Below are 13,202 nucleotides of genomic sequence, written 5' to 3'. Positions count from 1 at the left end.
CATATTTGTTTCTTGAAAAAAGTTGGTACTTACCTTAAGTTTCTAACAATCTTAACAATTTGATTGATACCTTTCTTCTGTGAGAAAAACACAATAAACTAATTTGATTGACACCTTTCTTCTGTGAGAAAAACACAATAAAACTATCTATACAGATGAAGAAACATTTTGACTACAAAAATATAGATACAGATATGTTTGTGGACTGGTGGGGAACAATATATGAGTGCATATGATCATGAACGAACCATTTGGGTTGTTACTTGCTCTTCCAAACTGTTGCTGCTTGCTGTGTGTAAAGCCTATGCTACCGTCATCTGAATGTGCACAGGCACTTCAGACTCGCTTTGGTGGAATCTTTGATATCTCCACTAAGAGCCTGTGAAGGGACTGAGGCTTCGAGAAGAAGGGCGAATGATCAGAGCCTTTAAGCTGGAAAACCTGTTCTGGGGGATTCGAGCTTATTATGATCTCTTGCAGAAGACTGGGTAAGGCGCAATCTTCTTGAGTTTTTATATAAAATCTCTGGACAGAGCCGTACTTGGCATCAGAAAGAGACAGCTTCTCCCAAACAGGTGCAATGGGGGTTGGCCTCATTGATACTGATGCCAATGCAACATCCTGAATGGAAAAAGAAAAAAAAAAACGCATCATTTATAACAATGCAACTACACGTCTTTCAAATTTCTGCAATTTTGATATGTAGGAAACATACCTTAGCAGTACATTGATTGAACAGCAAGTCTTTCAACAATGTTTTGTCTAGGTCAATGGCAGTCGGGGGTTGATCCTTCCCATTGGCATAAAGAAATATTTGAGCTTTGCGCATCAGATCGTTCATGCCGGTCTGCATTAGCAAGAAGAATTTCACTTGTTAGTAGGGAGGAGAGTGTGGAGACTATGAAATTGATGTTTTGATGTGTTTTCTCCTCTAAAATTCCAGGGGCAAACCTGTTGGGTAAACATATCAAGGGTGCTCTGTCCATTAGTCAGCATTGCTGCAGCAATGAAAATAGCCTTCGCAACTTTAGAAGGAAACAGCTCCATGGCGTATGAGATGCAAGCACCACCAAAGTCATGCCCCACTAAAATCACCTGTATCGAGGGAGTAGAAAAAACTCAAATTTAGAATATAGGATTTAGGTTTCTAACACTTATTTTACAAATGGTCTCATAATCGAATGTGGGAGGCTAGCAAAAAGCATGTCGAAACTTTGTCATCACAGGTGGGGAAGGACTTGAACCCGACACCTCTAGTTACCATAACTTTAATACTATGTCGAGTTATCAACTTTTTCCAGAAGTTTAAAATGTTTAGGATTTGGACTCACAAGCTGGAGTACTAATGGAAGAAGTATATTTACGAGAGAAAAAGAGAGAAGAACAGACCTTTCCATCTGCAAGTTTTCCAAGGAAATCAGTGAGGGGCTTTACGTATAGTGCTAGGCTGGTGATGCTGTTGGTATCAGATGAGTGAATTCCAGAGCCCATTAAGTCTACTGTATCAACTTCAAATCCAGCTTCTTCTAGAAGTGCTATGGTTTTGTACCAACACCAAGCTCCAAAACCACCTCCATGGACAAGGACAAAATGTTTGGTCTCCAACTCATCTAACTTCAGATCCTATAAGAAAGGAATAGAAACGAGTTGGTTAAAAAAATTGATAAGAGACAGAGAAAATTTCACTTGATAATTCATGAGTTGGGCAGTCCAATTAGAGAGGTGAATCATTAAAATAATGTGATTCTTCATGACCTAAGATGAGATTCATCACTAATCACACCCATATATTATTTGGGCTTGACCTGATTTTGTTGACAACAATATTTCTTTTTCACTTAAACAAATAACATTTCTTGGTAGACACCAAAAAAATAAACAAGGTTCCATCTGAATACTCTCTCTTTCCTTCTTTTAAATAACAGATAATATTTAAAATTACTAAAATATCCTTGTCTTCTTTCTCCACTCACCCAAAATCCTTGACCTTTTCCCCCCTTCATTTTCATACCATCTTTCCTTTCCTCCCTTCACTCTCTTTCTTTTCCATTCATCCCATCATCCACCTCTCAAATTCAATCGAGAAAAAAGGAAAAAAAAAACGAGGGTGCCATAATAATTTCACATATAGTTTAAAAGAAAACACTAAAAAATTCTCAGGGTCTGAATGGAAAAAGGCTTGAGGGTGTGAATGTGCAAAAAACTGAATTTCAGACATAGAACCCCAAAAAGATAATTTTAAAGTAATTCAAAATAAGATATGAACTCCCTTTCCGTCTTCCATAGGTCAGCAAAGGCAGCTGCCTCACCTCCCAATTGAATCAAAGTCTGAAACCATATATAGCCATAAAATAATAAATTTGACCCACTCAACCACCACCCACACTCTTCCAAAACAACAAACCAGAAGAAGAAAATAGTATCTAAAACCTAAAATTCCCGTGAAATATAATCAAGATTTTTAGCTAATCAAACAATGATCAAATCATATTCTTTTTGAGTTTGTAATCAGCAAGGTATGATGCATATATGAAGGCTGAAACTCAAACCTTTGTGAGGAGCTGATGGGGTTTAAGAGGGGAGTCTGAGAAAGACCCAGTTCTAGTACTTGCACTGCGGGGCAAGTTGCTGTGTTTGTTCCAAGATGGGGCTGGAATTGGATATACGACCGAGTTTGATCGGTCAAATGTCATGGAATTGCTCCTCTGGTGTTGGCGAAAGAGGATAGCTGCAGCCACCGCTTGCTGTCGAATCAAAGCGTCGTCGTCCAGTCTGTTATCGTTCTTCCTCCTCGACGGCGAAGGTGACACTGTTGCATTCCTTCTTTGGCTGAGGGAGGTGGGGAGTGGTCCAGCAGGCCTTGGTGCTCGCTTGGAGCGCTTCTTTGAAACCGCTTTCTGATGAGATGACAGGCAGGCGAATGCGTTTCCCATTTTTCATGCACGAGAATTCAAATTCAGATCGTAAGTTTGATGGGTTTTGGTTTTTCTTTTCTTTTCCTTGACCTGCTACACTTTCTCGGCAACCAAACAAGGGGGGAGAAAGAGGTGAGGAATTTCAGGTTGTGTTTTTTGGCTGCAAGTGTTGGAGGTTACTGCTGGAGGAGCTTGATTATATAGAAAATGAGGGGACCAAAATGATATTATATATTTGGAGCCACTTCTCTTCTGGTCTAGAAGCCTAAATGGACTACACAGTGATGGAGGTTCAAAAATGGCATTGAAAAATCCAAGAAAATGAATCGGGGAAATTAACCATAAAATTCCAAGAAAATGACATCATTTTATGTGAAAATCTCCACACCCATTAATTAGAATGAATGGGAACACTAGGAAATGAGGGGCTTCAAAGTCTCAAGAAGATGGCGACAGTGGAAACTTCCAACCATAGAGAGAAAAACGTGTGGGGATTATTTATTTATTTATTATTATTATGGTATATATGTAGAACCTTTAAGTCTTTAACAACCCAAATACAAAGAAAATTGGGCTTTTTTTGACTTTGACCTAGAGAAATCAAGAAAGGAGGAGGAGGGGTCCCCTAGTTTTTTTCAGTGGGTGTTTAATGGATTCTATGATTACATTTTTATTTAGTGTGTGGTGAATGGTGATGTCATGTGTAGCATGCTTAAGTTTGGGACTTAGTCCAAATATTTGATCAGGGCTGACTTTTGAGCTTCATTTGACTAAATAGAGGACAATGGATTTTGAATATTTATAATTGTTATTGGTTTATGATCTAACAACCTACACTTTTGGATCAATTTTGAATATTTTCCCTTATTTATTAAGCCCAAATGCAAGGAAAAAGCGATGTTAGATCTGTTACATTATTTTTGCTAAAGTAGATTGCATTAGATTAAAACTTTCTATTTTTGGTTTTTATTAAAATTAAAAATCGAAGTTAAAATCACAAATTTCAAAAAAATAATATTAATATTATAAAATTTTCATTAAATATGAAATATCCTATTAAATAAGTCAAGAAAATATTTTTATAAGAAATAATATTTTTTTATAGTTCATATCAAATTCTTTGTTAAAACGCAAACCCTTTTAACAAAATTTTATCACATAGGTATATAAACTCTCATTGAGTTAAAAAAAAAAAAGTTTTTAACTTCTTAGCAATCCATGGAAACATAATCGAAAGTATGTGATGACCCTCTTTTCAAGTTGCAATTGATTGAGTAGATGAAAGGATTACCTTTAAGTATTACCAACATATCATGGTTTTTCATTTGGAAGCTTAAATATTAGTAGCCTCCTCTTTAGAACATCACTGGTTTAGCAGACAAATTATTTATGATTTTGACCCAAGAGGGATAGAATTCTGTCTGCTGGGCCATGATCTAATGCCCAAGCCCAAACCAGGAAATACCCATAATCACAAATGAACTAAATTCATGACCAGATGCCAGGGAGAAAAGGGTAAAGGAACAGTTCTCAAAAAAGTGTGTTTAATTATCAATTATTTTCACAAATAAAATTTTATTTAAGAAATGAAATAAAAAAAAAAAGGTTTTCCCAACCTATTTTCTATGAAAACATTATACATATTTATATATATATAATGAAAAAAAAATTGACCTAATTATATTTTCAATTATTTCTTAAAATACTATATAAAAAAAATTATGAAAAACACCTCAAATTTATTAACATTATTTTTAAAATCAATTATAAAAAATTATTTTCATTATAAAATTTAGCAAACATGTTTTTGAAGTCTAGACAATGGAAAAAAAAAAAAAAGATTTTAAAGACCTTCAAAGGTTAGGGTTTGCCTTTTTTGTTTTTGTTTTTTCCCCTTAATTGCCTTGCTAGTTGCTACAATGCAAATCCAAAGGAGAAAAAACAGAAATTTAATTAAGAAGAAGGAAGGTCCAAACGCGGTCTTAAAACAGTTTTTGAACGACCATCCATGTGATGTGACACGTGAGAGCAACCCACTGTGATCCACTCTCATCATATGCTACCTTGTTATTTCCACCTCCTATTTTCTTCTTCCAAACTATCTTTGGTGGGTGATATTATTTAATTTCCTCTATTAAATTCCAAAAATTTACATTAACCTCTCGAAATTTATATTATCACTAAATTACAATTTTTTTTTCATCAAATTCTCTTTTCCTTTATTCACAAATTATATAAAAGTAAAGAAAATATTTTAATAATAATAATAATATAAGTAGGGAAAGATAAATAGGAAGAAAAAAAAGGAGTGGAAATACAACATCATACCTTTTATAGATCATTTCAATTTGCAGTTGCTAGGCAACTATTTAGTTGGTGCTCACTACTTCTCCAGTGATCTCAGATCTGCTCTGCTCTGCTCTCTCATCCACAGGTTCTTTTCTGATTTCTACACTTCTTTCATTACACCTGCTGCCACCCCCATTTTGATCTTCAGTATTTCCTGCCAAATTCTGCTTTAATTGTTTCTACACTTGCTGGTTTGTGCAGTGATCCGTGGGTTTTGTTGTTTTAGATCTGTTGTTGATTTCTACTGTAATATTATGTGATTTCTTGTCTGGGTTTGTGATTAGAAGTTGGGTTGTTGGAAATTGGAATGGAATGATTTGACATGGTGAAGTTTGGCTGTGAATCCATAATCTTATTATTATTATTTTTTTGAATGCCAATCTGCCTTTCTGTTGGTTCACTCCTGATATTTTCTCCATTTGGGGAAAACCATGGTTTGTTGTTTAATCGGTTGTTCATTTATTAATTGTTTCTTTGATGTATTTCCAAGATCCGATCTTGAAAGATAGGAGGGTTTTTTTTAATATTTATCTGGATGTGATAATGATTGTGACAGTAAGCTTTGTTCGGTTCTTTGGGGTTATGGTTTTTTATGGAAAAAACACCCAAAATGGAGTAAATAGAAAATGCAATAGGCAAGTTGATCGTTTTTATTGTTGTTTCCACAAACCCCTTTTGGAATTAGCCCAATATATTTTACTTAAGACAGCTTTGATGTAATGGAATCATTCTCAGAGTGATGATATACCAATATTTCTGTGGATGCATAATGCGCCTGTCTATGCCATTTTAATTAGCTTTTAAAATATTTTTGAAGACAGATGGGGGTATCAATTTGCTGATACAGCTTCTTTTGACCGGGCCAATTTGATTTTTTCTCTTTTTTCCGCAGCGTTAAGTAATTCAATGTTTCCAGAGTGAATTGATGTGATGTAATTGTTAAATATATTGAACCAAAGATTGAATTTTCATGTTACTAGTCTCTGGTACTTGCATCCAATGGTATCTGTTAGAGATGTCCTTCAACATCATAGTTTCATGTTTTCTGTTCTTTATTTTGCTCAGTTAGTGGCTTCCTGCTGTTTGATGCTATTATCTAATTGGACTTTGCGGTAGGTTTGGATTTTGTCATCTAAGAAGAAGTTGGAGATAATGGGTCGAGGAGTCAGCAGTGGTGGAGGACAGAGTTCATTGGGCTACCTTTTTGGGAGTGGAGAGGCTCCCAAACCGGCGCCAAACAATGCCCCAGCTTCTTCTAGCGAAGGACCAGCTGCTAATACTGGGGCTTCCACCAAGCCCATTGCTGCAGCTCAACCAACAGATGTTACTAAGCAGATACCTGCAGGTATCAATAGTAACACTGCAAACAACTACCACCGGGCGGATGGCCAGAACTGTGGCAACTTCATCACAGTATGATTCCAGTCAGGATAGCTTTGATATTTTTTTAGTGTGAATTACATAACTTTGCATAGTTTGCCTGATAGAATGTGTTTACAGTTCCCTCAAATTCCTGACATTCTCATGATGTTTTTGAGTCAGCAATAGAGTTTAAGAATAAAAGAGATAGGAAGAGGCACACACAAATAATAAGTAGTGGAGAAGAATAGGCTACCATGTCTTTTCTAATCAGAGTCAGAAGGTAGTGCTCATCCTAACTTGTGCACTTGTTGAGGGGTTCAGAAGATTTAGAGTAAGAATTTGGTATCTTTTTTCTAGTTTTTCTACTAACTAGCTTTGGGGGGTTTCTCTTTGATTCATTTCGTCATATGTAATTAATGTAAATGATTTGGCTTGATGATCGTCATCCATAGTCTCCTGAAAAATGATTCTGTTTCTTCTGGAATTTGATCTATTTGAAGCCCATGCAGAGGTCCTTTTTTTCCTAAGAAGCCTTAAACATCTATTAGGTTTAAACTTGAAATCCTTTAAAAAGTCGTAAATTTATTTACATTTTTTTTGTTCATTTATTTTGCTTTCTTTTGATATCTCTGTCTATTACAAGGTAGATTTTTGTTTTGCATGTTTTCATGAAGCTTTTGGTGAGAAAACTGCTGAATTATGTTTGCAGTTTTCTAATTTCTATTCTGGAAACCATGACTTGACATCCCACTTTTTGCCATTGCATATTTTTAAGACTGTGAGACACTTTTTTCATACTGTAGGAACTGATGGTATGCATCTGCTCTAAATCTTTTGGAATTCGATATAACATTTGCTCATGAACTAAGCTCAGCCTGTGGTGTAGTTGTCATGTTTATAATTTTGGTCACTTATATTGGGCACAGTGATCTCTGATTATCTTACCACAAGGACACTGGCATTTTAGAGGTAGATCAAAGTTCAGTGTTCAGTAAAATAAGATAAGAGGTCAATGCCTAAATGAAGCGGATAGCATGAAAAACAGCAACCAAGTTGAGAATCAGAATTGAGATGCTATAAATGACGGACAAAGTGTGCAACCATTTCTAGGGATCTGGCCATGAGATGAGGTGTTACTAAGAATTTAGGAACCAAAAATGCTGTGAGACGTAGTCTGTTCTGCTATGTAAGTTTGGAGGTAATTTGATGTGTATTTAGTATCGGAATTAGGAACAATTTGTTGATTCTGTATATCTATACTGTTACGAAATCCAAACCCTTGTTTATCTTTCTCCTCTGTCTCGCGCAATCTTAACTGGCAACTCAAAAACCTACCATAACCCTAGTAGTAATGTTAAAAATGGTAAATGATAAGTTCAATGAAGTAACATTACTAGACATTGTAAGCCACTATCCTAAAATATTTCCCGAAAGTGTCTCTTCCTCATCTTCCAATATTTAATGTCTCTTAACTTTTCAACAAACTTACACATATGCTCTAAATTGCCTTCAAATATTGTATGATGTTATGTTTGTATGCACAATGCATGTGCCACTGCCTGTGTCTCAACATAATTTAAGAACTGTAGTGTATGTCATGACTGATGTTAGCATAAGATTATTAATAATATTACTTGTCAGTTTTGGTTAAGTTTTGATGGTCTCAAAATTCAGACTAAACAAGGTCATTCTAGCTGACAATGAACTTGGTTCCATGGCTTGAATGGTGAATTTCATAGTGATTTTATTAGCCTGCTAATATCTCCTTTTTTTTCTTAAGGAATCTATGCAAATGTGATCATAACTTGTAACCTCTTAAACTTTTAGCTTGTGGTGTTGACCATCACATTTCCCTCGCCAAATTTCCATCTTTCTGGATCCACAGTTGGTAGCGCTTTATTAGTTGAATACTATAGTTTCTCTATCCTTGTTAGTTTATTCTTTCAGCTATATTTTAAACCGTTGATGCCATGGATACTAGGTATGTATTATATATGAAGCATATTATGAAGACAAATTACTAGTTAGTTGCCTGATATTAGCATGACAGATGAGCAATTACCTACTGAAAATGATGGGCAAGGGTATCCTACTTCAGGGTTCTTAATAACAACTATAAGTTCCTAGATGTTTTTCTATAATAATACCAAAAAATTTGTTCTAAGGTGATTATATAAGAAAGCAGATATTATCTTCTTTCTGTACAGGAATGGGGAAAATCACATTACATTTTAGTGTTGAGTTCTATAACACCCAACACAGGGATAAAAGTTTTATGGCTATCAAGAATCGTTCTTCCTCAATAATGCTTGTTATAGCATGATATATATTGTAAATCCAAAACTTAACTGCTTAAGTTTTTAAGAAAATTAGTAACTCAACATGGTATCATAGCTCTAGTTAACTGAAGGTCTTGGGTTTTCAGTGCTCCCCCATCTATTTTTTGCAGCTATTGCTAAATTGGTTCTTTTTAATTTTATTTTTAAATGATTAGATATGTTTCATTAGCACACACATGTAAGCATCGTTATGATTGATAAACTTCTTTCCTGGATGCAGGGTCGTCCCTCAACTAAGGTCCACTCTGCACCTGGTGGTGGATCATCTTTGGATTACCTCTTTGGTGGTGGTGGTGGTGGTGGTGGTGGTGGCGGTGCTAGTGGTGGTGGTGCTAGTGGTGGTGGTGGTAAATGAGACATGCTACATTTCTTCATATGAAACTACTATTCTTCAACTTCTCTGGAACCTGCTGTAGTTTGGATGCCTGTTTGATCTTCCATAAACATCAGAAACTTGCTTGATCATGTAAATGATACATATAGCTGGGGTGGGTCTTTCTGGAATCACTCTACTCAATGCTTGATTATAAATGCATTTGTATTTCTTGCAAAAAGCAGTCTATCAAGAACAAAGATAATTGCCTATGCTTAGTGGCTTGTCCTTTTTGGTGTTTTCATGGATACTGCCAACCACTTCCCTAGCCTGTTTGCTGTTTGCTGTTTGGAGTGTCATACAACTACCTTGTGATCATGTTCATGAATGTTGTTTTGCTATAAATCAATGAGAGCATATATGGGTGTGGGATTGCCCTTGTTGAAAGTGTTTTATCTGTTCTCCTTTTAATAATAACCTTTCTTACTAGGAAACAATTGCCATTTGTAGTTCAAATGACCTTGGTTATATTTTCCTTGTACTTGGACAATTATGATATGTGTTAAGAGTCTCATGGTGCTTATGGTAACCTTTAACATATTCAATCATCACTTATTGAGTAGGTGGTAAAAAAGGTGGAAAGATGGAAACTAGATCACCATAGCAAGTGGTCAGAATGTTAGTTGGAAACCGGTCGATACCCTAACCCTGGTCATGGGAGCTAGTTGTCACGAACTTAAGTCTTTCCCTAAGCTTGTGTGATATTTAGACAAGTCAAAACTCTTGATCTTGTTAAGTCAGTCTTACTCTCGATGCTTAGCTTGTTAGGTTAAGACGCACCTGACTTAGAAGCTTTAGAGGGCGTAGTAGGCAATACTTAAAAAAAGAAACTTTATTGCTTTCAAAGGAAGTTATACAATGGAAGCTCACTTGCTTGGGTTCCAGAAGGGTTCTTTACAAATCATGAATATTCTAAAACATCCTACACAATTCTATGTACTAGCCTATATACAAGAATATACAAGAAATCTCTAGAATTCTCTAGAAAGCCTTGGACTCCTCTCATGCCTTCGACCATAGTGTAGAGATATGTGGACATCTCTAGAACTTTCCATACTCTTCCCACCAATGGCTAAGAATAGGAGTCTTCAGAAGCTTCCAAGACTCTATATAAACCCATAGGGAGGCTTATTTGAAGCATCTTGTGACATGATTTTGCCTTGTTTTTGCTAGCATTGTGGCATGCTCCAACATGGTGGCCATGATAGTTCTTGGTCATATTGGGTGTGTTGTGTTGTTGGCATGCAGTCATCCTTGCCCTTGGTTGCAGACACTTTTGCTGAAATGTTTACCTTCCATGACCTCAAAATAAATGGTTTCTACATAAGAATCTCATGTGGTTGTTCTACACAAAATTGTGTATTCAGAAAAACCACAAAATTGTGTATTCAGAATAATCTTGGTGTGGTTCATGAGAGTTGATGAGAATGAAAGATAGAAGCAGAAAGGGATTGTGTTGTGATGAATACAATTATCCTCTTAACATTGCGTGCATATTCATTTGCATTTATTTTCCTTTCAACCAAACATCCCCATCTCCATCCAACTTAAAGTGTCAATATATAGATATACCCAAGTGTTGCGGTTAGGGTTAAGTCTTAAAAAGGAATAATCCAGGTTGTTTGAAAACATTTTTTTATTTGAGATATTTTCAGATGTTTTTTTAGAAATGTCAAATAATTAAAAATATAGAAAATATTTTTAAAACTTTTATATTATATATTAGTGTACGGTATTTTAATAGAGAATAAAAAGAAAAATATTTTTTATATTTTAATTTTTAAATATAATTGTATTTATGAAATTTATTTCTAAAAATAATTGAAAACTATAGGTTGGAAATATATTTTTTTTTTGATAAGTAAATGAATTTCATTAAAAAATGCGCTAAAGTAGCAACTCAAAGTATACAAACCTATACACCTGCCATCAAAGGCCAAAAGACAAAAAGTAAACCAATTGCCACAGCCTACTTAGACCCCAACCAATCAATAAAATTAGCTATAGTTAGAGGGCAATCGTCTATGAACAACTTAGCCTCAACCCATAAGGTAAGAATAAAATAGTGTTTCAATCTCTGAATTGACAACGATTCATCCTTGAAAGCCAATCTATTCCTCTCCTTCCAAACCGTCCAAAAAATGTGAAGAGGAGCAGCTCTCCACATCTTCTTGCGATTTTTGCCCAGAAAATAACCATTCCAACTTAGAAGGGTCTCTCTAACTGAAAAAGGCAAAACCCAAGACACCCCAAATAAAGCAAAAAGAAGATCCCATAACGCCCTCGTCCTGGAACAATGAAGAAGAAGGTGGTTTATGTTCTCCTCTTTCTCAAGACACATAAAACATCTATTTGCCAAGGCCCATCCTCTTTTCTGGACTAGATCCAATGTTAATGCTTTTCCCCACGTAGCCTCCCATGTGAAGAAGCTTATCTTGGGCTGCACATTCACGTTCCAAATAAAGCTTGAAGGAAACAAAGATGAACCACCCGCCTCAAGAGCTATGTATAGGGACTTGACCGAGAATTTACCGCTTTTGGTTTCAGTCCAGGATACCGCATCCTCCACATCCTCAAAAACTCTTTTACTCTGAATCCTCTCCATAAATCTTTCCGCCTCCTCAATCTCCCAGTCATTGAAAGCTCTTAAAAAACAGGGGTTCCAAGCCCCCCTTCCCCCCTCAACCAAGGGAGCCCAAATATCTGCCACCCACGCTTCCTTCTCAATCGTCAAAGCAAAAAGAGAGGGAAAGGTCATACACAGAGGAGACTCCCCACACCATCTATCCCTCCAAAAGCTCACCCTTCTCCCATTACCAACTATGAAAGCCAACCTATCACACACCAACTTCCAGTCCACCCTAATTCCCTTCCACAAACCCAACCCATGAGCCTCTCTCACTTCCCGTGAGCACCATCCCCCTCTAGCTTCTCCATACTTCCCTCTAATCACTTGATTCCACAAGGCCTCTCTTTCATTTGCAAAACGCCAATTCCACTTAGCAAGGAGAGTCTTGTTAAGGAGGGAGAGACTTTTGACCCCCAAACCTCCTTTCGCCTTACTTAAACACACCAACTCCCATCTTACTAAATAAGGCTTATGATCCAGATTGCCCCCACCCCATAGGAAATCCCTTTGGATTTTCTTTAATCTCCGTCTAACTGAGCTTGGTAAGCACAATAAAGACATTAAATAGATGGGTAAATTCGATAATGTACTACGAATGAGAGTCGTCCTTCCTCCCTTGGATAAATATTGTCTCTTCCACATAGATAACCTTCTTTGAAAGCGCTCTTCCACACCATCCCAAACTGTAACTGACTTGAAGGGAGCACCCAGAGGCATCCCCAAATAGGTGGTTGGAAGACTACCCAGACTACAGCCAAAATCTCCAGTAAGATCATCCATACTCTCCACCCTCCCAACTGGAATTAGTTCACTTTTTTCCAAGTTTATCCTCAATCCAAAAACCGCCTCAAACCACATAAGAAGCCAACTGATCTTGTGAAGGTTTGCAAAACACCAGAGTGTCATCAGCAAACAGCAAATGGGAAATTAGAACCCCTTCTTCGCTTCGACCCTTCACCCTACAACCAGATAAAAAATCACCCTCTATTGCCCTTTTAATGAACACACTAAAGACCTCCATAGCAATGACAAAGAGGTAAGGGAAAAGGGGATCGCCCTGCCTCAAACCCCTGGAGCTTTGAAAAAAGCCCGTAGGGGTTCCATTGATCATCACTGAGAAACTTGCAGTGGATATGCACCACTGAATCCACCTAATCCATTTCACCCCAAAGCCCATTTTCTTCATGATTGTGAGAATAAAATTCCAATCCACTTTATCATACGCCTTCTCTATA

The 13,202-nt window shown here is 36.5% G+C and overlaps 2 protein-coding genes across 3 annotated transcripts; one reads left to right on the top strand and one right to left on the bottom strand.

The window, feature by feature from the left end:
• Positions 1–71: 71 nt before the first annotated feature.
• On the bottom strand, positions 72–3,324 carry LOC100262720 (putative methylesterase 11, chloroplastic). Its single transcript, XM_002265303.4, has 5 exons — positions 2,550–3,324; positions 1,390–1,623; positions 952–1,095; positions 716–847; positions 72–621 (listed from the first exon to the last, which is right to left on the bottom strand). Exons 1-5 carry the CDS (start codon positions 2,931–2,933, stop codon positions 337–339), a joined length of 1,179 nt encoding a protein of 392 aa, XP_002265339.1. The 5' UTR covers positions 2,934–3,324; the 3' UTR covers positions 72–336.
• A 1,604-nt stretch (positions 3,325–4,928) lies between these two features.
• Positions 4,929–9,725, top strand: LOC100257592 (protein SPIRAL1-like 1). 2 transcript variants are annotated; one of them, XM_002265430.4, is made up of 3 exons: positions 4,929–5,349; positions 6,381–6,677; positions 9,186–9,725. In XM_002265430.4, the coding sequence occupies exons 2-3, from the start codon at positions 6,417–6,419 to the stop codon at positions 9,318–9,320; spliced, it is 396 nt and encodes a 131-aa protein (XP_002265466.1). In that variant the 5' UTR covers positions 4,929–5,349; positions 6,381–6,416; the 3' UTR covers positions 9,321–9,725. The 2 variants fall into 2 exon arrangements, with proteins under 2 accessions (XP_002265466.1, XP_059593195.1); XM_059737212.1 differs by having other exon boundaries at positions 5,237–5,455.
• The last annotated feature ends 3,477 nt before the right edge of the window (positions 9,726–13,202 follow it).

Source organism: Vitis vinifera, chromosome 1 (genome assembly GCF_030704535.1).
Source record: "Vitis vinifera cultivar Pinot Noir 40024 chromosome 1, ASM3070453v1".
Lineage (NCBI taxonomy): Eukaryota > Viridiplantae > Streptophyta > Magnoliopsida > Vitales > Vitaceae > Vitis > Vitis vinifera.
This window is presented reverse-complemented; position numbering and strand designations above follow the sequence as displayed.